At 38.2% G+C, this 24,620-nt stretch overlaps 2 protein-coding genes across 2 annotated transcripts; both read right to left on the bottom strand.

Annotated features, from left to right (window-relative positions):
- Nucleotides 1–12,423: 12,423 nt before the first annotated feature.
- Nucleotides 12,424–14,193, bottom strand: LOC110111242. Its single transcript, XM_020843014.2, has 3 exons — nt 13,337–14,193; nt 12,927–13,244; nt 12,424–12,822 (listed from the first exon to the last, which is right to left on the bottom strand). Exons 1-3 carry the CDS (start codon nt 13,337–13,339, stop codon nt 12,424–12,426), a joined length of 720 nt encoding a protein of 239 aa, XP_020698673.1. The 5' UTR covers nt 13,340–14,193.
- A 3,582-nt stretch (nt 14,194–17,775) lies between these two features.
- On the bottom strand, nt 17,776–20,387 carry LOC110111243 (cyclin-SDS-like). Its single transcript, XM_028698493.1, has 6 exons — nt 19,295–20,387; nt 19,047–19,214; nt 18,559–18,725; nt 18,323–18,451; nt 18,063–18,243; nt 17,776–17,967 (listed from the first exon to the last, which is right to left on the bottom strand). Exons 1-6 carry the CDS (start codon nt 20,279–20,281, stop codon nt 17,776–17,778), a joined length of 1,824 nt encoding a protein of 607 aa, XP_028554326.1. The 5' UTR covers nt 20,282–20,387.
- Nucleotides 20,388–24,620: the final 4,233 nt, after the last annotated feature.

The raw sequence follows: 24,620 nt of genomic DNA, 5'->3' as shown, positions 1-24,620 counted from the left end.
AGTCCGATAGCATGTAGAAGTCCGACATCCGGTAGAAGTATGACGTCGGGTAGAAGACCGAAGAAAGTACAGTGACATTAAGAAGTCCGATGTCGGGTCGTAGTCCGACGGCAAGGAGAAGTCCGACGACGGGTAGTAGTCCGATGGCAGGCAGAAGGCCGACGTCGGGTAGAAGTACTGCGTCGGATAGAAGCACAGCGTCGAGTAAAAGTCCAGTGACATTAAGAAGTCCGATGTCGGGTAGTAGTCTGACGGCAGGGAGAAGTCTGACGATGGGTAGTAGTCCGATGGCAGGCAGAAGTCCGACGTCGGGTAGAAGTACTGCATCGGGTAGAAGTACTACGTCAGGTAGAAGTGCTGCATCGGGTAGAAGCACAGCGTCGAGTAAAAGACCGACAAAAGTCCAGTGACATTAAGAAGTCCGATGTCGGGTAGTAATCCGACGGCAGGGAGAAGTCCGACGACGGGTAGTAGTCCGATGGCAGGCAGAAGTCCGACGTTGGGTAGAAATACTGTGTCGGGTAGAAGCACAATGTCGAGTAAAAGACCGACGAAAGTCCAGTGACATTAAGAAGTCCGATGTTGGGTAGTAGTCCGATGGCATGGAGAAGTCCGACGGCGGGTAGAAGTACAACATCGGGTAGAAGACTGACGAAAATTGATGCACGCAAAAATTTGGGAGAGGGCCCCAAATTTTTGCAAGCAAATGAAACTCTTCCTATAACTTAAAAGATACTCAAAACACTACAAAAATTACATAAGATAAAGATGACATAAAATTACATTAAAAAATTATAAGAACTCATAAAAATTAGACAAATTAGACAAAAACAAACTTTAATATTATAAAAGATGATTACAAGTGCTTACAACTCTGGACGCTTACAAACGACGCAATAAACACCTAAAGAAGCTTTGCCTTGAGAAGAAGGATACATGTGGAATGAAACTTGCGGAGAGACGAAAGAGGTTAGAAGCCTGAGTAGAAAGAGGAGAAGCTTGCAAGCTTTCCTAGAGGAGAAGGAGAATGTAACAGGCTCGCAAGCTTTTCCACGAAGAAACCCGCAGGTTTAGGCTCCAAAAATAACTCACATCATCACTACTTTAACATCCCAAAACAACTTCTATATATAAGCATGAGAGGGGAAATCAAACAGCCCCAAAAACTTTTCACATTCTAAATTAAATGAGGGAAATGATAAGCCAACAGTCACCACACAGCAGTCCCCAAAAACAGTCCAAAAACTATCTAGAAACAGTCCAAAAACTGCAGCAAATGGAAGGCCAACATCCACATAACACTAGTTCCCAAATGGCACAACAAACAGAGAAGAAAAGCCTTGGGAACCAAGCAGCAAAGCCGCAGGAACCAAGGGGAAAAGGCACGGGAAACAGCCAGCCAGCACAGGAAACTAAAAGCCAACCGTGGGAACCAAGGGGCCATGGCACGGGAAAGCTTCCGGCATAGAAAACCACAAGCTAGCCACGGGAATCCAAGGGATAAAGGCACGGAAAACAACCAGCCAGCACAGGAAACGAATAGACAAGGGGAAGGAGAAGATGTACTAGTGGAGAAATCAAAGAGACATAAGAAGAAACCAAAAAGTCATAAATAAAGGCAAGGGAAGAAACCTAAGAGCCACAAGGAGGTGATGAATCTAATTAATCTTCAATTTATGAGCTTAAGACACTCTACTAGATATTAATGAGCTGACATCTAGTAGAGGAAATTAAAACTCACCAAGAATAAAAACCCAACTTGTTTTGACCCCCCCTTTCCCTATATCAAAAGTCCATCGACGGTCAGAAGTCCGACGACGGGTAGTATTCTGACGAAACTCCTGCAGGGCAAAAGTTCAGTGACGGGAGGAAATTCGGTATCAAGTAGAAATTTAACTTTGTGGAGAAGTCCGATGAAAGTTCATCGACGACATTCTGGCGACGTTAACCAAGGATGTAAGACCTATCCGAGATCGTATGTCAGAGCATTTGCTCGATGATGTTAACATGTGTGGAAGAGGTCGAGAGAATCCACCAAGGATGTAAGGCCTATCTGAGGTTGTATGTCAGAGCCTTTGCTCGATGACGTTAACTTGTGTGGAAGAGATCGAGAGAATCCACCAAGGATGTAAGACCTATCCGAGGTTGTATGTTAGAGCCTTTGCTCGATGACGTTAACCTGTATGGAAGAAGTCGAGAGAATCCGCCAAAGATGTAAGACCTAACTGAGGTTGTATGTCAGAGTCTTTGCTCGATGACATTAACCTGTGTGGAAGAGGTCGAGAGAACTCACCAAGGATGTAAGACCTAACCGAGGTTATATGTCAGAGCCTTTGCTCGATGACATTAATCTGTATGGAAGAGGTCGAGAGAACCCACCAAGGATGTAAGACCTAACCGAGGTTGTATGTCAGAGTCTTTGCTCGATGACGTTAACCTGTGTGGAAGAGGTCGAGAGAACCCACCAAGGATGTAAGATCTATCCGAGGTTGTATGTCAGAGCCTTTGCTCGATGACGTTAGCCTGTGTGGAAGAGGTCGAGAGAACCCACCAAGGATGTAAGACCTATCCGAGGTTGTATGTCAGTGCCTTTGCTCGATGACGTTAATCCACCAATGATGTAAGACCTATCCAAGGTTGTATGTCAGAGCCTTTGCTCGATGACGTTAACGTGTGTGAAAGAGGTCGAGAGAATTCACTAATGATGTAAAACCTATCCGAGGTTGTATGTCAGAGCCTTGCTCGATGACGCTAACTTGTGTGGAAGAGGTCGTGAGATGGTGGTCCGGCGGAGCAACGGCGTCAAGCGGTAGTCCAACGAAGGTTAGGGCCTCAAGCGAAGGTGAGGGCCTAAAGTAGTGGTTCAGCGGAGCAACGACGTCAGGCGGTGGTCCGGTGGGGGTGAGGGCCTCAAGTGGTAGTCTAGTGGAGCAACGGCGTCAGGCGGTAGTACGACGGAGGTGAGGGCTTCAAGTGGTGGTCCGTTAGAGGTTAGGGACTCAAGTGGAGGTCCGGCGGAGCAACGGCGTCAGGCGGTAGTCCAACGAAGGTGAGGGCCTCAAGCGAAGGTGAGGGCCTCAAGTAGTGGTTCAGCGGAGCAACGACGTCAGGCGGTGGTCCGGTGCAGGTGAGGGCCTCAAGTGGTGGTCTAGCGGAGCAACAACGTCAGGCGGTAGTACGGTGGAGGTGAGGGCTTCAAGTGGTGGTCCTTCAGAAGTTAGGGACTCAAGTGGAGGTCCGGCGGAGCAACGGCGTCGGGCGGTAGTCCGGCAGAGGTGAGGGCCTCATGTGGTGGTCCGGCGGAGCAGCGACGTCAAGAGGTAGTCCGACGGAGGTGAGGGCCTCAAGCGAATGTGAGGGCCTATGGCAAAGATGAGGGCCTCAGATGGTGGTCTGGCGACGAGGAGGGCCTCTGGCGATGGTGAAGCTCCGGTGGTGGTCCGGCGAAGCTCCGGTGGTGGTCCGGCGAAGCTCCGGTGGTGGTCCGGCAAGGCTCCGGCGGTGGTCCAGCGAGACTCATGCGGTGGTCCAGTGAGGCTCTGGTGGTGGTCGAGGAGCTTCTTCCTTCTCTTCTTCATTCTCTTCTCTTCTTCTCTTCTTGCTTAGGTCCCTTTTTAAGAGGAATGAGGGGTTTATTTATATATTTTTGGAGTGGCATGGCCCAAAATAGGTGAGAGATCAAGGGTAAATGGGGAGTGGTTGGATGGACGGCCGATATTGAATCATTTGATCATGGACCGTTCGTGAAGCATTTGGAGGCCTTAATGACTTCAGAATTCAATGATCTTGGGCTCATTGGATTCATCTCGTTGAGCCGCTCGATTCGACTATAAGCTCATCATATTTGGAAACTGTTTGATAACTCAAACAGTGGTACAAAGCTTCCAACAACCCTTTGGGTCGTTGATTTGGACCTGTTTGGGCTCGGATTGGGTTGAATTTGGTGTCGTTGGGTTCATATTTCCGAGACGCTCAGTTCGACTATAAGTTTGCTGAAATCGGAGTTGAGATGGTCTCCGAATTAATTTTTGAAGTTTCCAACTTTATTTTGTTTCGAGATTCGTGCCCAATCAAGATATTTTTTTGGTGATGTATCAAGGATCATCCTTCATAGAAGAAGAGTCTCGACAACGCCAGCGTTAAAGCTGACAGGATCATCCTTCGTCGACGGAGCAGTGGCATATCAGTGAGCTAGGTTTTTCATTTCAGTATAGGTGTTTTTCTTCTTCATTAAGTGAACGTTCGTTTTCTTCGTTCTTCATTTTCTTTATCGTATGCTCGGTTTCAAAACTCATTACCGCTCGGTACCGAGCTGTACTTGAACTCAATATCGCTCGGTACTGGAACTCAGTACCGCTCGGTGCCGAAACTCGGTACCGCTCATTACTGCTCGATATAGAGGGGTACCGAATGGTGCCAAGGGGCATCAAGAAGCTAGAGAAAGCTTTAAAACAACTCTTACAACAAAAATTTGTTCCGGAGGTGCACCCCTTGGACCCCCTGCATATTCGCAACATATCTACACTTTTACTTAAAATTTTTCATGTTACAAATTCATGTGGTTTAATTTGTGTCAATTCTTCGTAGGATAATGAGCTCTAGTGGTGTAGGAATTGGGTATGATGATGGTCTATCAGAGACAAATATTGAAGATAACAACCTTTGCGGGCTTATGTGACAAAAGTAGGTAAAATGACAAAAGTGGGTGACAATATTGCATTCAAATGCAATTATTGTAATGCCACATACAAAGGATCATATTATATAGTGAAAGCTCATTTGTTGAAGATTAATAGTTATGAAATTAAAGTATGCCCGAAGATAACCTCATAAAAAATGACTGAATTACAAAGGAAAATCAGTGAAGCTGAGCAAAGGAGTAAAAAAGATCTTTCAAAACATATTACACTTCCAAGCACCCATGATTCATATCATTCATCATCTACTTCAATTAGAAGTGATGACAGTACTGTAAACGAAGGCTTTTTTCGGATGGAGGGATTTGAATAAAAAAGAAGAAGACATATTGTAGATAGTGCTTTGGAGAAAGTATTTAATTTATAAATGAGAGAACAATTAGATAAGGAAATGACTATAATGTTTTACTCAGCTGGACTTCCTTTTAACCTAGCAAGGAATCCACATTACAAGAATGCATTTACCTACACATGCAATAATAATCTTGTAGGATACGTGCCACCAGGATATAATGTCATTAGAATAAAGTTGTTGCAAAGAGAGATATAATAGTGAGAAGTTGCTCGAGCCTACTAAAGGAGTTTGGAAGAAAAAATGAGTTACTTTGATTTGTGATGGGTGGACAAATCCATAAAGAAGATCACTTATCAACTTTATGGTTATAACATAGAGCTATCCTATATTTATCGAAGTTGTAAACTGTGAATGACAGTACAAGGATAAGTTTTTCATTTCTAATTTAATCAAAAAAGTTATTATGATGGTGGGGCCTTCAAACATTACCCATGTCATTACTGATAATGCAGCTATTTGTAGAGCTGCAGGTCTACTTGTAGAGCAAGCATATCCTCATATTTTCTTGACACCGTGTGTGGTGCATATATTTACTATTGCCTTGAAGAACATTTGTGCAGCTAAGAATACCGAGGCAAACGAAATCACCTACAATGAATGTCATTGAATCACAATGATTGCTGGAGATGTTGTAATTAGGAATTTTATTATGAATCATTCCATGATACTCTATATGTTTAATGATTTCTCTAATTTGAAGATGATTGCAGTTGTTGGAACTCGGTTTGCCTTAGTTATAATGATGTTGAGAAGATTCAAAAAAATAAAAAAAGTGCTCTTCAAGCTATGGTGATCAGTGACAAATTGTCATGTTATAAGGAAGATGATGTTGGAAAGGCTAGGTTTGTAAAATAAAAGCTTTTGGATGATTTATGGTGGGATGGGATTGAATACATCATAAGTTTCACAGATCCAATTTATGAGATTTTGAGAGTAGCTGATATATATAAATCTTATTTACATCTCATTTATGAGATGTGAGATTTAATGCTAGCCAAAGTAAAAGAAATTATATATAAACATGAGAGTAAAGCACTTCATGAAGTCAAGCTTCTGCGATGTTATTTATGTTATTCTAGAAGATATGTGGAGTAAAAGTAATACACCTTTACATTGCTTGGCTCACTCACTAAATCTCAGGTAAATTTTAATATTTTTCATTATTAATTCACAATTTGTTGTTTAGTAATTTCAACATTTTTTTTATTTTAATATTTTTTGAAGATATTCAACTAAAGAATGACTTCAAGAGGATTATCAAAGAGTTTCTCCACATAAAGATTTAGAAATTTCAAATATGAGGAAGACATTTTTGAAACGTTATTTTTCAAATGAGGAGAGAAGTGTCAATTTTGAGCTTGCTAAATTTTTTGATTATTTAGAGGACTTTACTGACCAAGAGTCATTGCGTGATAGATGAAGAATTGATCCGAAAATGTTAGGGGTGACAATTTTTGACACGACACGAAACACGACCCGAACCCGACTCGGAAAAATCCGGGTTCGGGTCAACCCAAACCTGAAACGGGTCGGGTTCGGGTTCATGAAATCAACCCGTTTTAAAAATCGGGTCGGGTTCGGGTTGACCCGCCAACCCGAAATTGACCCGAAAGTGACACGGAAAATTATTTTTGACCCGAAAACCCGAGATTGACCCGTTTTTTACCCGATTTTGACCCGAAAACCCGAGATTGACCCGATTTTTGACCCGAAAATTAGTAATTTTGGGTCAATCCCGGGTCATTCGTGTCGGGTCGGGTTGACCCGGACCCGAATCGGGTCGGGTTCGGGTCCAGAAACCTGACCCGTTTTTAAAAACGGGTCGGGTTCGGGTTGACCCGAACAGTGCCGGGTCAGTTCCGGGTTCGACCCGAACCCGACCCGTTGACCCGAATTGACACCCCTAGAAAATGTGGTGGATTATACATGGAGTTTCAACACCGCTACTTCAAACAATCGCCATAAAATTGATTGGTTAAGTTTCATCCTCATCTTATTGTGAATGAAATTGGAGTACATACTCGTTCATCCAAACAATGAAGAGAAATAAAATTACTTCACAACGGGCTAAATATTTAGTTTATGTGCATATAAACCTTCGGCTTCTCTCAAGGAAAACTCCAACTTATATGAAAGGAGACAACGGGATGCTGGAGATGAATTTGAATCTCTTGAGGATATGAGAATATTAGAAATTGTTAATCTTTCACTTGATGAGCCTGAATTGGAAGCTATGATATTTATTGAAGATGATATAGAAATTCAAAGACAAATCACTGAAGAAGTTAATCCTATCATTCCTTCTATTGAATGGTTGAAATTTCCTGTGCTGGACAATTTATATTTTGTTTTTTTTTATTGTACTAGACATTTAAAATTTTTATGCTTACTTTTATTTTGATATTATAAGATACAATGCTACAAATAATGTTGCTTTTAATTTTTTTAGTCATTTCAAATATTACTTTTTAATTTCTTTCTTATTTTTATGTATGATTTATATATTATAATGCCGTATCCGCGCCGTATCTGTATCCTGTATTTTTAAGAATTGACGTGTCCCGTATCCGTATCGTGTCGTATTCGTGTCGACGTATCTGTATCGGGGCAACATAGTCTTGAACCCATGGCTTGTGATTTATGTTATCTTAGATATGACCTTGTCTCGAGATTTCTGTTACTATAGCTATAAACGCGACTTTCAATTTTGGATACTATACACACAGCTCATCTTAGCATGTTGGTTGAGAGCTTAGGCTTCCAACTAAGAGGTCTTGAGTTTGAGTCTTTGTGCATGCGTTATGTGTGTGAGTTTAACTTAATTGGCCTAAATATTAAAAAAAAATAAAATTCGAATACTGTAGTTGTCGTAATCTGTAGTTCGAGACTTGCATGTTTGCTTCTTTTGTCGCAATCTGTTTTATGATTTCCTGCGAGCAGTTGCTTTTTGCGATGTTTATCTGGAGATTAGCCGATCGTTCCTATCTTTTAACGTTCTTATGAAGCTTTCATCAGTTAAATAATATGTATTTTATTCGGTGCTTTATGACTTTCAGTTTTGTAAATATTTCTTTGATGTACGTTTATCGCATGTTTCGACTTCTTTAAATGGTCCAAATGGTTGTTCTGACGTGTCATGAAAGCAAACCTGCTACCCATTGCATGATGGAAGGTCTAATTGCTGAGATTAAGGCTGTTATTAAGGAAACATGATTGACTTTATGTTTAATCATACAATACAAATGCATTTTAGGAGCTACAGAAACCTACAGTAACTTACTGATTAAGCATAATGAAGTTATAAAAGCTGTCAGAAATTACAGAATAAACTTATTCTTGAACTTATCTGTGTTCAGGTCCCAACGGTCACATATTGGATTAGTAGAATCGAATAGGAAAGGGCTTTGTTTTAGTAGAATTAAAAAAACAAAGCCCTTTGTTGATTCTACTAATCGAAGAGAAAAGAGCTTTATTTTAATAGAATGAAAGCCTCCTTTGTAGAAACTTAACCTCCGAAGCTTTACAGAAACAAGAAGACGAACGAGAGAAAGAAAGTAAACAGAGAAATATTATTCATTTCATATCTGCTTCATACGATACATATGTATTTATAGAGTATACAGATACATAAAGGGCTATACAACAAATCGGCTACAAATTACAATTAAGTATTCTTGTGTTGCTGCTCTAATACGCCCCCACAAACTAAGGATGGTCTTATTATAGTCAGTTTGTCTCGCAGCACTTGAAACCGGGACGTAGATAATGATTTGGTGAAAATATCTGCTACTTGATCGATTGTTCCTATGGGAAGAATTTGAATGTTTTGTTGAATAATATGATCTCTTACGAACCGGTGATCAATTTCTATATGTTTGGTTCTAGCATGAAACACCGGATTGTTTGTTAGAGCAATAGCCGATGTATTATCACAATAAATGCTTGTTGGTTGAGTTTGCGGTATACCAAAATCTGTGAGAATCCAGCGAAGCCAGACTACATCTGCTGTGAGTGAAGCTAAAGCCCGATATTCGGACTCAGTAGACGAGCGTGCCACCGTTGCTTGCTTTTTCACCGTCCAGCAGATAAGTGAGTTCCCGAGAAAGGAGCAAAATTCAGATGTAGTAGCAGGATCTTGCGCAGATGTATTTTGAGAAACAGAGATCGGCGTAAGAAATAACGGAGATAACTGTGAATGCTCAGCAGAATTGTTAGAAACTAAATTTGAAAAAGGAAAATAATATTCATCAAACTTCACATGACGAGATATAATTAATTTGTTTGTAGAAATATCAAAGCATTTATATCCCTTATAATTTTCGGAATAACCCAAGAAAACACACAACGTCGCTTTCGATTGCAACTTATGTCTTGCACTTTCCGGAATTAAAGGAAAACAGGCCGAACCGAAAAGTCTTAAGTGATGATATTCAGGAGCTTTGTGATATAATAGTTCAAACGGGGAGATGTTATGAGTATTAGGAGAAGGCATACGATTAATGAGATATGTAGCCGTAAGAGCCGCGTCTGGCCAATGCTTATAGGGCACCGAGGCAGTGAGAAGAAGAGATCTAGTCGTCTCAATAATGTGCCTGTGTTTCCGCTCAGCAACGCCGTTTTGTTCGGGCGTGTACGGGCACGAGATCTGATGAACAATGCCATGATGTTTCAAGAAGCTAATAAAAGTATTGTTAACGAACTCTCCACCTCCATCTGTTCTAAGACATTTGATTTTAGCTGATGTAAAATTTTCTATATAAGTTTTAAAAGTCACAAACACAGCAAAGACTTCAGATTTATGTCTTAATGGAAATATCCAAGAAAATCTAGAATAATCGTCGATGAAAAGAACATAGTAAAGCATGCCAGTATTTGATGCCGTGGGGGCAGGACCCCATACATCAGAATGAATTAAATCTAACACAGAATTTGCTCGGTTACGAGACAATTCAAACACAGATTTATGATGTTTGGCTTTATTACAAACATGACAAGTATTCATTGTTGTATCTATATGTAAACGAGGGTTACAAGAAACTATAGAATGAAAGATGCGGTGATTGGGATGACCCAATCTGTCGTGCCAAAGCTTATTGTTGTTACTTTTTGCCGTGAGCCCATAGTTCTTGATCGCCGGAGTCGAAGGAATCGAATATAATCCGTCACGGCAGGGGCCTTGAAAAAGAACTTGTTGAGTCGTCAAGTCCTTAAAAATGAAACCAGATGGATTAAAAATTACGGCTATATTATTATCACGAGTAAGTTGAGATATAGAAATAAGATTGTAATGAATTTCAGGAGAATGAAAAATCTTGGATAACAAAAGCTTACGAGAGGGAGTCGGTAGCAAGCCTTTCCCTGAATTTGCTATGCTAACCGAGCTCCCATCGCCAATGACGACGCCATCAGAGCCTTGGTAAGGTTGGGAAATAGACAGATTGTCCAGAGCATGCGTTAGGTGAGACGACACGTCGGAGTCAAGGTACCAATCTTGAGAGACACCAGATGAATCAGCCATAAGTGCTCTGGATTGCTGTCGTGGTTGAGGGACATAATTTGCATTCATCCTGTGCCAGCATTCGTTTGCCGTATGTCCTCTCTTGAGACATATCTGACATGTTTGAGTTGATTTTGTAGATGATTCTTTGGCATTGTTATTGTTGTTGGACGAACCATAAGAGCGACCTCGTCCTCTTCTACCACGCCCGTGAGAACCAAACAACGCTGTGTTTGGATTTTCAAACGGAGCCGATCTAGCCGAATCCGACGCAACATGAATTTCTTCAGATATAAGAAATGCATATAACTGATCAAGAGTTAGCGGTTGTGTCATGGTTCGGATTGAAGTTTTAAACGCTTGATAGGTTCCAGGTAGTCCATTGAGGATATACAAGATAATATCTTCTTCATCTACCTTGGCATCAGCCGCTGCGATTTGATCTACAAGCGACTTAATCTCGTTGAGATACTGCACCATCGTGAGATTCTTGAGAGAAATGTGATGCAACTCATTCTTGAGTTGAATCACTTTAGATCTGTTCGTCGATTGGAATCTTGTTTGAAGATTTAGCCAAATGGCTGCAGTTGTTTCCAAATTAAGAACATAGGGTAGAATAGAAGCCGAAATCGTAGAACACATGGCTGCAGCGAGATTTTGATCATTGAGAAGCCATTGATGGTATAGAGGATTAGAAGTGGACGACCCATCGGAGCGGATGACGATTTTGGCTGGAATAGGGCTCTGCGAATCAAGAAATGATTCGAGGCCATTAGCGCGACAGATTTTCAAGATCTGCGATCGCCACAGTGGATAATTATCCGGTGACAACTGATTTGGCACGGTGTTCTTGAGATTTGAAAGAATAAATTTCAGAGAAGAAGATAGAACCGGAGCAATGGAGATAGAGGTCTTGGTTTGTTCATCCGAGGTGGATTGAGCTGTGGTTGACGCTTCCATGGAGAACCACGATCTTTACCGGGAATCTGATACCATGTAGAAACTTAACCTCCGAAGCTTTACAGAAACAAGAAGACGAACGAGAGAAAGAAAGTAAACAGAGAAATATTATGCATTTCATATCTGCTTCATACGATACATATGTATTTATAGAGTATACAAATACATAAAGGGCTATACAACAAATCGGCTACAAATTACAATTAAGTATTCTTGTGTTGCTGCTCTAATATCCTTAAACCCAGCTTAGTTGAGTTGGTGGACAAGCATGATTGAGAACCTCTTAATTCATGTTCAAATCCTCTCTCACAGCGAGACTCCTTAAGTGAGGAAAAATAAAAGTAGGTTTGCCAAGAGATTAGTTACTCAGTCAGGCGCCTCTTATGGGGATAGCCCGTTCCTAACATTTTTTTTTGAATCTAAAATCTTTTTATTGATATTTAAAGTTCCTAATCCAATCAAGATGAAATTTGAATCTAAAATCTCTTTATTGATATTTAAAGTTCCCAATCAAATCAAGATGAGATGCATGGCTTTTATTCCTCAGATTATATTAAGATTGATGCCCGTTTTAAAAAATCAGTTAGAAAGTTCTAACTTCTAACTATTAAAAATAAAACATTAAAAAATTATTTTAGATTTAGTATATATTTTTAAAATTACATAAAAATATTTTGATATCAATTATATTATGATGAATTTGATTATTATAACATTTATTTTAAAATTAACATTATACATAAATAAAAATAAATTTGTTTCATAATACAATTTATGCAACGAAAATGCACGGCCCACCACTTGCCATGGTAAATCTTCGCAAAACATATTTCTGGAGGTCAACAATGTAATATCTCAATTAATTGCTATTGGTATTTTGTAAAGGTTGGAGAGCAAATTAATTTCACAGAATTTCAAGAGATCGGTGACCTTTTTGGTGTTCCCTTTCTTCGGACAATCCTGGGTTTTCGACTAGGTGTAGGCCCTTCAATCCAACGGCTGTGATCCTCCAGTATCAAATCGGACGGCTGCAAAGAATCGATAGAGAAAGTTGGCGCCACCTCAGGGGAGAGTTCCAAGTCTTCGAGTTTCGCCAAAGAACATGAACCATCGGAGAGGATATCAGCCTCCAGTTCCGGTGATTGTGCCACCTTCCTGAAGACTTTGCATGCAATTGAACAGTACCCGTTATGCTCCGCCACCGTTCGCTGGCAAGACTTGCAGAACGACGTGCCGGCGACGGCTGGCTTTGATGACTTCGATTGCATCTTAGGGTTTAGCAGAACTACTTTTGCTCCGTTGACAATGTAGGGCTGCATCAATTCATGAAAAGCGATTCATAATTTCCATCAATCGAGCAAAAAATCTCTCAAAAACCCCTGAACTGAACACAATTAAGAATTACTCAATGAGTTACCTGAACCTCGGAGCAATCAATCAGTTTCTGCATATCGCGGATCCGAATCACGTTCTGGTATATGTAGCGCCGAATCTGAAGCAGACGATGGTAGCGGTGCGAGCAAGACGGTGAGGAAACGCAGAACGAACACATGGACTCGTTACAGTCGACGCAGTATATGTTTCTCTCTATCTTCTTCTTAATCCCCTGATGCTCAGCACAAGCTCCGAAGAATTTCGTTGCAAGAAGCAACTCCAACCATGAAGGTATCTTCGTCTTCTTCTTACTATTCTTCTCCTCCAACATCTTTGATTTATAATGGAATGCATATCCAACCTAAAGTTCAGTAAAGTAAGCGAACAAGATCAAATTTTGGTTAGCAAACATAGCTTTAATCAAAGGAATACGAAGAATTTGCGTGAAATTACCATGTCTTTCCCAGTTTTCTAAAGGCGACTGGGCGCTTGAAGAGATCAGAGAAATCAAAAAAGGGGGGTTCGCTTTCTGAAATAGATTGGGTTCTTATGGGGGCGGAGAGGAGAGAAGACAGATTGTCGAGCGGGAAGTGGAAGCGATATGCGCTTCCCATATAAATTTCGAATTACGGATTAAATATGATCCGTTAGATACGGGAGTTTCGAGGAGGGTAGCCGTCGGATGGGAGAAGCGAGTTCCAGCTCGCGCGGCGCTGAGGAAACCCTAGTGTCGCATTGACACACGTGGCATATGTTGGATTTCCCGCCAGCGCAGATGGCGCCATAACGTAGGGCCCATCCACTTGGTCATGAGCATTCGGGCCCCAATTTCTGCTCGTTTCCTGAGCTGTCAAACTCTGTAAATTTTAGAAATTATCAATTTATTATTTTAATTTGATTGATTTAAATTTGTCAAACTAAATAAATTGAATGAATCTGATTTAATGTATATATAGGGAAATGAATAATATTAATTATTACCTTTAATTTTTTTTTCTGGAAAAAATTTGAGGCATTACCAGTGCTTATAAATAAAGAAAAGAAAATAACTCAATAAGGGTGTACAAGTTAAAGTGAGCTGGAACCAAAATAAAAAAAACCTCATAGCCAAACGAACCTAACTAACAAGAAAAACCTGTAGTTAAGAACGATAAAAGGATCTCAAAAAAGAAGAGAAGAATAAAAAAGAAGACCATGGACTTAGGAGAGACAACAACTAACCATCATGAAATCAAAAAATAAATCAATTAGCTAGCAAAACAATGAGCACAGAACAACCCTGATTGAAACAGCTCATCTTAGTTTGTTTGTTGGGTGCTTAGGCTATCAACTAAGAGGTCTTGAGTTCAAGTCTTATGTACGTGATGTGTGTGTGAGTGCCTTAATTAGCTAATGTAAAAAATCCTTTTTAGTTAGCTCGTCTAGCCTCTCCCCATGGAACTCGACACATCTTCTTCGTACTTCTAACATGGCTTCATAAGCCTAGTATAATGGTGATGTTACATATCCATTTATAGTATATTCGGTCGTGACACTCTTTCATAAGGCAGTAGACTCATAGTGAGCTGTATACATCTTCTGCCCCTATTAGTGTTTTCCCTAATGCCAGCCTATCCTATTGATATCCAAAGAACTCTTCCTCATTGACAACTATGTGAATCTATATGTGAAAGCATCTCTACGTTTGGCCATGCTGATGAGTACATCATCTATAAAGAAGCGTAGTCCAATACACACCAACTAATATTGCACACTCTAAAAATATGTTCTTAAAATTCTTATCCCCATCTAAGTATTTATTGAACAACTTACCACTTTGGTTCATCTTATGCAAGTCCTCGTTAGCTGGAGACTCCCCAAAGTTCAAACCAACGAGAAAAAACAAACTTTGAAATTCAAAAAGTTGTGTTCTTCCCATTAATGTGAAATATAATTCAACACCCCTCATTCTCAAACAACCTCAATACAAGTTAGTGACTTGGGTCCCAAAAAATATCATCTTAAGAGCATTAAAGAACTAACCAAAAGGGCATCTTTGGGCATTGTCAAGGAGATCATTAGCCTCAAATTATCTAGCCAGTTTTTCCATCACACCCCTACCTTATATGTAACAAGATTATTGTAGTGCCTACTAACCGATATAATCAGATCAAACAATAGCATAACATATCAATGCAAAAAAAAGTACATACAAAGTTGGTCGAATATAAATCAAATAATTCTTAATCAAAATTGGCTGTACCGCAAGAATATCAGGTTTAACATCATAGTTTTGTCCATTAATTAAAAATCCCCCCATCTATACATGATGTATATTACATACAACTTCATCTTCCATTTCTAGGGGGTAAAAAAAAACCATATTTTCTACTATGGAATCCCTCTCCGCAAACTTAGGGTCCCATTCAAAATTTGCTGTACCGCAAGATTATCAGTAATTGCGTCATTAAATTATCGTGATAATGGGAGAGGATGTGAATCCTATTTATCAATAAAGTATAGATCGAGAATGTGAGGGCTCAAACTCAAAAAAGTTTGGGAGAAACATTCTCAACTTTATAAGCTTTGATTAGATCATTTAAAGTGCATAAAAAAACTTAAAAGGAAAATAGAGGCATACATAGAGGTTGTTTTGAAAACTTATGTGGGATTCAATATTATGCTATGTCAGAAATTCTTTTTGTTTCGGTGGTTATTTGGTTGGCAGCATATAGGCGTAAAATAAAAAAAGAATTGTAGTTTTAAAATTTGGATTTTTTGATGGTAAATTTCAAAAACAAATTATTTTTTAGAGTGAATTTCAATTCACTATTTAGTTTATTTTCAATGTATTTGAAATTCGTCCGATTTAGATGAATTCAAAATGTATAGCTTGTGTAAAGTTATGTACCACTACCCACCATTGCCACCCATTGCTGCCCACTGTGAATTGTCGATATCGTCCACCATCGCTGTTAGATGCCACAATCAATTGATGTTGTTTCAACTACAACCTACATCAACCGCCAACTGCCAAGCAGTAGCCACCACTAATGCCATCATCTATAATTATTATCGGCTACGAATGAACTATTATTTCAAATATAATATTATTTTATTATACTTTTTTTTTTACTTCAAAGTAAATAAAATAATCTCTTATATTTATAGTGCACTAAACTGTACAACACAAATATATTTTTAATATGTTAGACTATTTTTATTTTATATTGGATTCATTTTTTAGTTGAACAAATAGCCCCTCAATTGTATGAGTGTCTGGTGACAAAAGATAAATTTTCTCACTTGATGTAATTTCAAATCTTATTAAAAAAAAGTTTCAGGGCATTCTAAGTGAATTTTTTCAACTATGATTCGCCTAACTTAAATCAAAATTTAGGAAAAACTTGTCAAACTTGCACTAAATTTTATTGTAATAAATAATTTATTAAAGAAGCACAGGTATTTTAAAAGCCTTTAAGTTGATTTCTAATTTTTTCGATTAAAATAGCCATCATATAGATGTTGGATTGAATTTCAACATTAATACTGTTTTATGTTGGGATTCAGATCTTTGTTCACCCTCCACATTCGAGATATTTACATAATAGAGGGAATTTATTAAAATGAGCAATTTTAATTTAATTAAGTGGAAAATATGTTTAAGAGATAATTTAAAAAGGAGCAAATAATAAAAACTAATTTTCACATTAAAGAAAATATTTAAAATAATTTTTTTTTCCAATAAATGTTGAAAAAGTTTTTTGATTTCAATAGAATAGAAATTTTTCTGCATTATATATTTGTTTGTAGTTAAGAATAAGAGAAATTACAGAAGACTACATTAATTTTACTATTATAAAAGATTATAAATTAGTATAAGAATATTATTGATAGTTTTAATTAATCTTGAAGTCATATATATGATTACAGTTAAGATTTAATTATATAAAAAAATAATATAGTACCAATTAATAAATGTTAGTAATTATTTATTTTAATATTTATAAACTACTTGATTTAAATCTGTATTATATACTAAATAATATATAATGTTGGCTATTTTATATTAACCCACTAAAATAAATTTGCAGTCACGTACTAATTTAAGTAAACTATAATTATAATTTAAAATCATCTAATAAACATAATATAATAGTAATATTTATTATATAACATATAGTTTTAACCACTTGTTTGGCTCTACGGCGAGGGCGAATTATTACGTCTGGTCACCGGACGTTCGGACATCCAATCCCGACGCTCCATGTCATCAAAATACACTGGGGCCCGGTGTATTTGGGTGACGTGGCGCGTCTAGATTGATCCGGACGTAATAATTTGCCCTACAGCGAGATAGACGTCCATCCCCAGAAGTTTTATACCCAATCAAACTATATTAGAAATACTAGGAGAATCAATGTCATCTACAATGACAGGCGAGTATTTCATTCCTATCAACAAGAAAAAGGGTAAAAAGATTCTATAAAGCTGATTTTACCGGCAATAGTGTTTAGCCATTTATTCATTATTAAAACCAATGAGTTCTAATTCACTACCTGAATGTCCTTTATGTATTCCGCCGCTAATTTTCAAGTTTGAATTACTGAAGGAATTGTTAAATGTGTCGTAAAGGTGGATGAGCCCTAAATTTCTGTAATTTTTTTAAAGAACTATTAAGATTTCTTATCTATTCTGCATACCGAATCCAGAAGCCTCGAATTAAAGAATGGTTGAAATAGAAGAAGAGTCGTCGCACCAGCCAATGCTCAGTTGTCAGTTCCCGAACCCAAAGCCACGTATTTCACAAGCCAATCGAGACTCTGCAAGGAAACATATACGGTCACAGATATGCTTTGTGTACTGTAATTTTGTGAAAATTATTCTGTGCGGAATCCAAACGTGTTCGGAGGCTAATTGGGAAGCGCCACGCCACCGGGGCCTAGTGCATCCGATGACATGGTGCGCCCCAATTCGTCTCCGAATGCGTTCGGATTTCGCACAGAATAATCTCTCGTAATTTTGGGGAAGTTTTTAGTGTTGACCCGAACAAACTTCACCTGTATGCATTCCGGAAGGTCGTCGGTTTTGCTCCTCAGGTGCGTCTACAAATATTGTATGGCCAGGATTACTGGGTTAGGCGAATGCTCTACACATTGATGATGCAATTGCTATTAATAAAGCAGTTCTCCGGGATTACCTCGAGGACCACATCGCAGCAAGAATCGTTATTGGTTGCAAGACAGGCAAGGATGACGAGTCCAGCAGCTACAGTTGAAGGCCAGAAGCAGAGAATTCCGTGGTCTAATAGCGTCAGTATGGCCAAATGCCGGCACAGGCCTTTCACTTTAGTACTTGCTCTCGCTGCCTTCATATAAAACCTAAAATCATACGTTACCTCTAAAATTAGCACCTATGTTATCGACATTTGGACGAAAATGGGCAGGAAATTATGAGTACCATAAGAAATTGTGGGTCGTAGGGAGGAAACACTGGAAGCTGAGAACCTCAAGTACGAGCCACTCCATGGAAACTACTTCACACCTCTTGTAAACGTTGTTCCCAACCTTGAAAGATCTCTGCCTTATGCTGAAATTGAACCAGGAAAGTTAAATTTATGAGGGCAACTTAATGTGCTAATTGCAATAGAAATTATAGAAAAGATGAATTTCATTGTTACAACTGAGGTATGCAACCTATTGAATGGTTGGTTCTCTTCGATTCTCGTAGCAAGAGTCACACATGCAATGCCTAGCAGTTGAAGATGCCTCTCGGTCTGAAAATATCCTCTACTCAGTACTCTGTCCATTAGATTAACGCCCAAGAAAAGCGTCTCGTCCTGGTGCTCCATCGCCTGGCAATGCTGCAGCCATTGTTTTGAAAGTAAGAATAGGCAAATTGTATAACCACCTCTCTTACACGACGTAATAAAACAATTGTGCCGAATCGTATTCATGATACAATTCTTATCGACAAAAACAAAACTGATCGCATTCATGATATCCCACCTAAAATTTTTCAGAACTTGAAATATGCCATTACATATCAAAATATAAGTGAGACCGACTTGCATTATCGAAGTACTATTAAGGAAGGAAGTGATAATGGAAATAATGAAAACGGAGAGAAAAAAGAAACATTAAAAATGGCGAGATAGAAAAAATAAGGTTGACAGAAGCATTACCTCCAGCATCCAGTTCACCATCGCGAGCCTCTGCCCAAGTATGAGATCTCCGAAATTGGTTGTAGCATAGTAGTCATCGGAATAGTCGTGCAGAGCAATCTCATTTCGCTCCCTGCTGCGGAATATCTGGTAGCTCTCCTCGATGTCTTTATCAGGAAATCTGACAAACTGAATGAAGCGTTGCCAATAAGTAAAAGCACATTATAAAACATAAAAAAATAACAATGAAATTAAGGCCTCGGACTTACGACAAACTCATCTGACAATTCGTTCAGGACTTTAAATTTCGCATTGGTTTCTGAATGAAAGCTGGACGGGTTGAATTGTTTCCAGAGCTGTTGAAGGAGAGAGAAGGCGACCGAAGGGTTGGAATTATCTCGTGATCTTTCGGAGAAGTCGTCCGGAGACTCGATGAGATCAGAGAGGGAGATTTCTGAAGAGTCTCCCTTACAGATCCCGTCAAAGAGTTCCGATTCTAACTCCGACATCGTCCTCTCGTTGCAGGCAGAATAATCTGAGCTTCCTTCGTCTTCGACGAGCTGCTCGGGGCAGGCCAGATCTGATTCAAGGTCGAGGTCATGCGTTTCCTCGCCGCGCACGCCTGTTTCGCCTTCGATCAGTAGTCCGCTAGCCTCGGCCGTGCTAGTGCCAAGGATAACCCTGGTATTGGCATCTGAAACTACAGGTTGGAGGCAAGATGATTCTGAGGCATCCGAAACCTTTGTTATTGACTTACTGGAATTCTTTCTATTCTTTAGATTATCGCCAGGAAGTGTTGTAGATATTTCAGATACTCCAGACATTGTGATCGCGTTTCCGTCGCTCTCGGTTTGTTTCGATCTTTTGGTTGCTGTTGCTGAATCGGAAAATTGAGCCACAACTCGACCAAAGCTTCCCGCGAATCCCGGCGATTGCGTTTCATTCTTACGCCTCGTGTAAAATCTGGCGATATGTCCGAATTGATCACTTGAAGAATCCCCTTGGAAGCTTCCGATCGATTTATTCAGTCGAATTTTGCGGAATGATCTTGGTCTCTTCGGATGTCCCTTGAATTCGACACTTATGTCGTTGGAAATCTCGCTGTTGATGCATGATGAGGAGGATTCCGCCTCCTCGGAAAGAAAGTAGCCACTCAAAGGAACACTGATGATTGGAAAGGCGGGAACCCTTTTCCGGCGGGGGATGTTGGATCTGCGCTTCTTCGCATGCTTGATGATGCATCGCTGGGACGTCATATCTGGATCCGCACCGAAGTAATTGGTGCTAAGATTAGTAGCCGGATGAACTTTCTGGTCTAGCTCGTGAAGTAACAGAGTGGTAAAGGGATCGAGAGCAGATCGGAGCAGCAGCCGACGAGGGAAGTGGGGGAAGCATTCTGTTATGGAACTAGTATTTATAAGCTGCGAAACGGTTACTTCCCTACTTGGCCTGATTGCTGATTAGGCCCTTGGATTCTTTTGCACGTCAGTTGGGAGCACCATAAAGAATTTTTTTTTTCTTTTCTTTTTGGTTAATTACATATGGTACATTTAAATGTTAAATAGTATAAAAGTTTATGTCAAATGCCAAACTTCATTTATTTATAATAATATATTCAAATTCAAAAAGTAAGATGAAATTTTAACTTTCTTAATGAGTTGAAATACATCAATTTATTTGTTTATTTTTTAAAACAAAATATTTGATATGTAAATAATAAAAGTTAATTGATATGACTATTATTTTTTATTTTTTATTTTGAAAATATTAAATGCCGTAAAAAATTATAGACATATGTGTTTCCAAAGATCACGTTGATCTATTATGAATCTTGAATCATATTTAAAATGAAAATTTTCAAAATTAAATTCAAGATCATACAAATTTATAGTTGAACTGAGCTTCTCAATGACATCACCGTTGGACATAAAAATTTGTTCAATATGAACCCAAATTACTCCAAATGAAGGGCTTAAAGCATATCTAGAGGCTTCAAAATATTAATTCAATGACGAAATAATCTCAAAATGTGGTATACTTATAGTCGAATTGAGCGGCTCAAAAAGAAGAATCTAACAACTCCAAGATCGCTTGATTTTGAAATCATTTAGCCACCTAAATGCTGAAAAGGTATCTATGATTGAGGGAATCAATATAGATCGTTCGATGTAGTGCTATGGATTTGGTCAAGTTTTTCTCCATATTTACAAGATATGTAACTTCTAAAAATCTATAAATAGGCCCCCACTCCCTACATGAAAGGGAGGTTGGGACCCTTGACTATAGAGGGAAAAATAGCTCTATGGATTGAAGAATCTTGGAGCTCTAATCGAGCACAAATATAGGTCAACCATGGTGCACGCCCGTCGCAATCACACATCCTCCTTGTCGCCACTATCTGACTTCAGCACAACCACTGTGGTCTGAACTTTCATCGAGCGACCATCCTAGTCAAAACTCCTCCACCCAGCCGTCGACAGACCATCATTTCCAAACCTTTTGCCTACCGACCACCACCATTAGACTTTCACTAGCTAACAATCACTTCACCATCATTTTCAACCAACCTCAGCCCTAACACAACCATTGTCCAATTACAATCCCTCTGAATTTTGTCACTTGATTATGGTCCCTCCGACCACCGTCGCCCTACTATAGTATCTCCAACCATCGTCGCTGGACTATGATCGCTCCGACCTCGGATGCCTAACTACGATCCCTCCGATCATTATCACCCAACTATAGTCCCTCTATCGCCGTCGCTCAACCACAACATCTCCTATCATCATCGCCCGACTACAGTCTCTCCAACCTCTATTGTCTTGCTATAGTTCTTCGACTACCGTAGCCTAATTATAATCCCTCTAACTATTGTTGCTCAGCTATGGTCCTTCCGACTTTCATCACTTCACTAGGGTCTTTTATGCTACCATTTCCCGACTACCGTCCCTTTGACCTATATCACCCGACTACGATTCTTCGGTCGCCATCGTTCGATTATGGTCCAGTCGACCAAACCAACAGGTCAACGATCTCTTAAGAACAACTCCTATGCTATTGGATTCTTCAATTTTAACAATGTACTATGCTCTATATGATGTATATTTGCTACATTTTGCTAACGCCTTTCCCAAAGTAAGGGCTTCATTTGTAATCAACGATAAACACTTGTTAAATCATTTCAACTAGTCTTGGCTTGTGGTTTTTCTTTTTTTTTTTTAGAATTTTTCACGTAAAACTTCTCGTGTCTCTTATGATTCTTGCACCCATCTCTCTTATATATGATTCTTTACTGCCATAAATATTCTACCATATAAAAAGACAAAAATCATTCCAAATGATAGAAATTAGAGTAACAATTTTTTCATTTGTACTACTAATCTAATGATAAGAAAAAATAACTAGTTCTTTTTAATTCAGAATTACTCTCTTAAGCATTTTTTTTAATATATACATTTTCACAAAAATGGATCATAATATTGAAAAAAATTTAACGGAAAAAACTCATCTGGATATATATTCTGACCAAATTTTTTGTGTCTCAATAAAATGTAAAATTCTTGAATTTACTTAGAGATATATACAATACATGTAGTTTCATTTTAGAGTGTTCACTGCAAAGCAAAAAAATCTCGGCCTAAAATTCCAATAAAGAATTTTCAAATGCACCCTTCGTTCATTTTGTAACAACTTTCAGGAATTCGCTCGAATAGAGCTAATTCCAAATTCCTCGCTTATGTGACTTTGTCGGAACCCTAGCGAGTCTCCGTTGTCTGTCACGATCGAAGATGCCTGATGAGCTCACGCAAAAGAACGGTCATGTTGACGCCGTTTTAATAACTGTCATTGCGATCCTTCACAGGTCATAAATCCAACGATTTTCTCCGGCAATCCTTCACGGGTAGTTGATCTGTTGAAACCCTCCGGTGACTCCTTTTGATCTGTTCAAACCCTCCGGTTAGTTAAATTAATTCTGGAGATGAGTGAAATATGTGATTGATAAATCAAAATTTGTGTTTTTCTCATCATAAAATTAATAAAAAATCTAATAAAATTCATCAGGGTCAAATTTTAACATGCCATGATAATTTTATAACATAAACATTGCAATTTAATCATATTAAATGTTAGGTATGTCTAATGGGATCTCCAGTCGAAATTCTCATTTTTCACTGTAAAATGCAGTAAAATAAAAAAGCGCCGTGATTCATCTCCAATGGAACGCTATTTTGCCCCCAAATCATTGCTCGTTTCTTTAGCGCCTTTCTCAGACGAGTTCGGTAAAGAGAAAGAAATGGCGCAAAGGAACAGTGCGATTCCAATATTGGCGTTGCTCTGTTCAACTGAGATCAAATGATGGAAAAAATGACGTTCGGTTGCGACGTTTGAGGGCCTCCATTCGGCCGTTTGCCGAACGGTTGGAGATGGTCTAACACCCCATCCTTTTCTAGTCTTTTCCTATAATAACATTTTTTAATCAAATTAGTTCTCAATTATAATAGTGAATATGTGCTTTTCATCCTAAACTTTCTCAACTCCTTAGATATACAAGTTTGATGACTCAATAATAAAATAAAATATATTTGGTTGAAGCTTAATTTACAAAGGCAACCCAATTATGTTGAAGCTAATTGAGATGGCTAATTGGATCACCAACTTCTCTTAAATTATAAGTGCACTTTCATGTACTTTTTATACTTGATTTTCAATTTTAAATTTATCCTTAAAAAACAGCTCACACATGTACTAACCTTAGATGAAATTGTTAGCGCATATCAAAATATATTTATTATCATCAAAATTATAATTATAAGCAATGTTGTGAAAAAAAAATTGGACAACGAATTAGAAGAATAAGTGGTTCACGGTTCAACCAATTTGACCGATCAAATCGGGGTCAAATCGGATGATCTAGTAATACTAATATTATTAAAAATTAATAAAACTAACATAATAATGATGTTATTATTCCAAATATGAGACAAAAAATTAAATGAAAAAAAAAACATAAAACTTACATAATTAATTAAAATAAATATTTTTAAAATCTCACATAAGAGCAAAGAAAATCCCAACCCTAATAATTTTAAGAATTTACATTCATAATAATATGATAATTTTAAATTTAAATATTTTTCAATTTTTAAATTTGATTTTCAATATAAATTTAATTTACATATAACCATATATTTCAATACAAATTATTACTAATTTATAAATACAAATTAGTAACAAATAACCATATAACCATATTTAGATTGTTAGACTTAATAGAGTTCTCTAACTCTTTGCATAAACTCGAATCATAATTTATGTAAAAGAAATTAAAAGAAAACCTTGAATTTACATAAGTCTTAAATCCTCAAGATCTTAAACAAGATGATTTTCACAATCTTTAATCGGAAGAAAAACATAAGCTTAATATAATATTTATATTAATTTATTAAGCTTAATATTATATTAAATATTAAATTAACTTATTTAATTATTTAAATAAAAAACTATTTAACTGGCCAATTTTAAAAAAAATGGGACCAATTCACCATTTGAACCGGCAATTCTTTCCGGTTCAACCCGATTTGATGCAAAGCTGAT

Source organism: Dendrobium catenatum, unplaced genomic scaffold (genome assembly GCF_001605985.2).
Source record: "Dendrobium catenatum unplaced genomic scaffold, ASM160598v2 fragScaff_scaffold_1090, whole genome shotgun sequence".
NCBI classification, from domain to species: Eukaryota; Viridiplantae; Streptophyta; class Magnoliopsida; order Asparagales; family Orchidaceae; genus Dendrobium; species Dendrobium catenatum.
Note: the sequence above shows the minus strand (reverse complement) of the source record. Positions and strands in the feature narration are given on the sequence as shown.

Excerpts from the sequence above, each read along its gene's own strand:
- LOC110111242 (XM_020843014.2), bottom strand. Across the intron at positions 12,823-12,926 it reads TTGATTGCTCCGAGGTTCAG|CCCTACATTGTCAACGGAGC; the intron begins GTAACTCATTGA and ends GAATTGATGCAG.
- LOC110111243 (XM_028698493.1), bottom strand. The coding sequence starts at position 20,281 with ATGACGTCCCAGCGATGCATCATCAAGCATGCGAAGAAGCGCAGATCC. Across the intron at positions 18,726-19,046 it reads TGGTGAACTGGATGCTGGAG|CATTGCCAGGCGATGGAGCA; the intron begins GTAATGCTTCTG and ends CAATGGCTGCAG. Across the intron at positions 18,244-18,322 it reads ACGACCCACAATTTCTTATG|GTTTTATATGAAGGCAGCGA; the intron begins GTACTCATAATT and ends GTATGATTTTAG.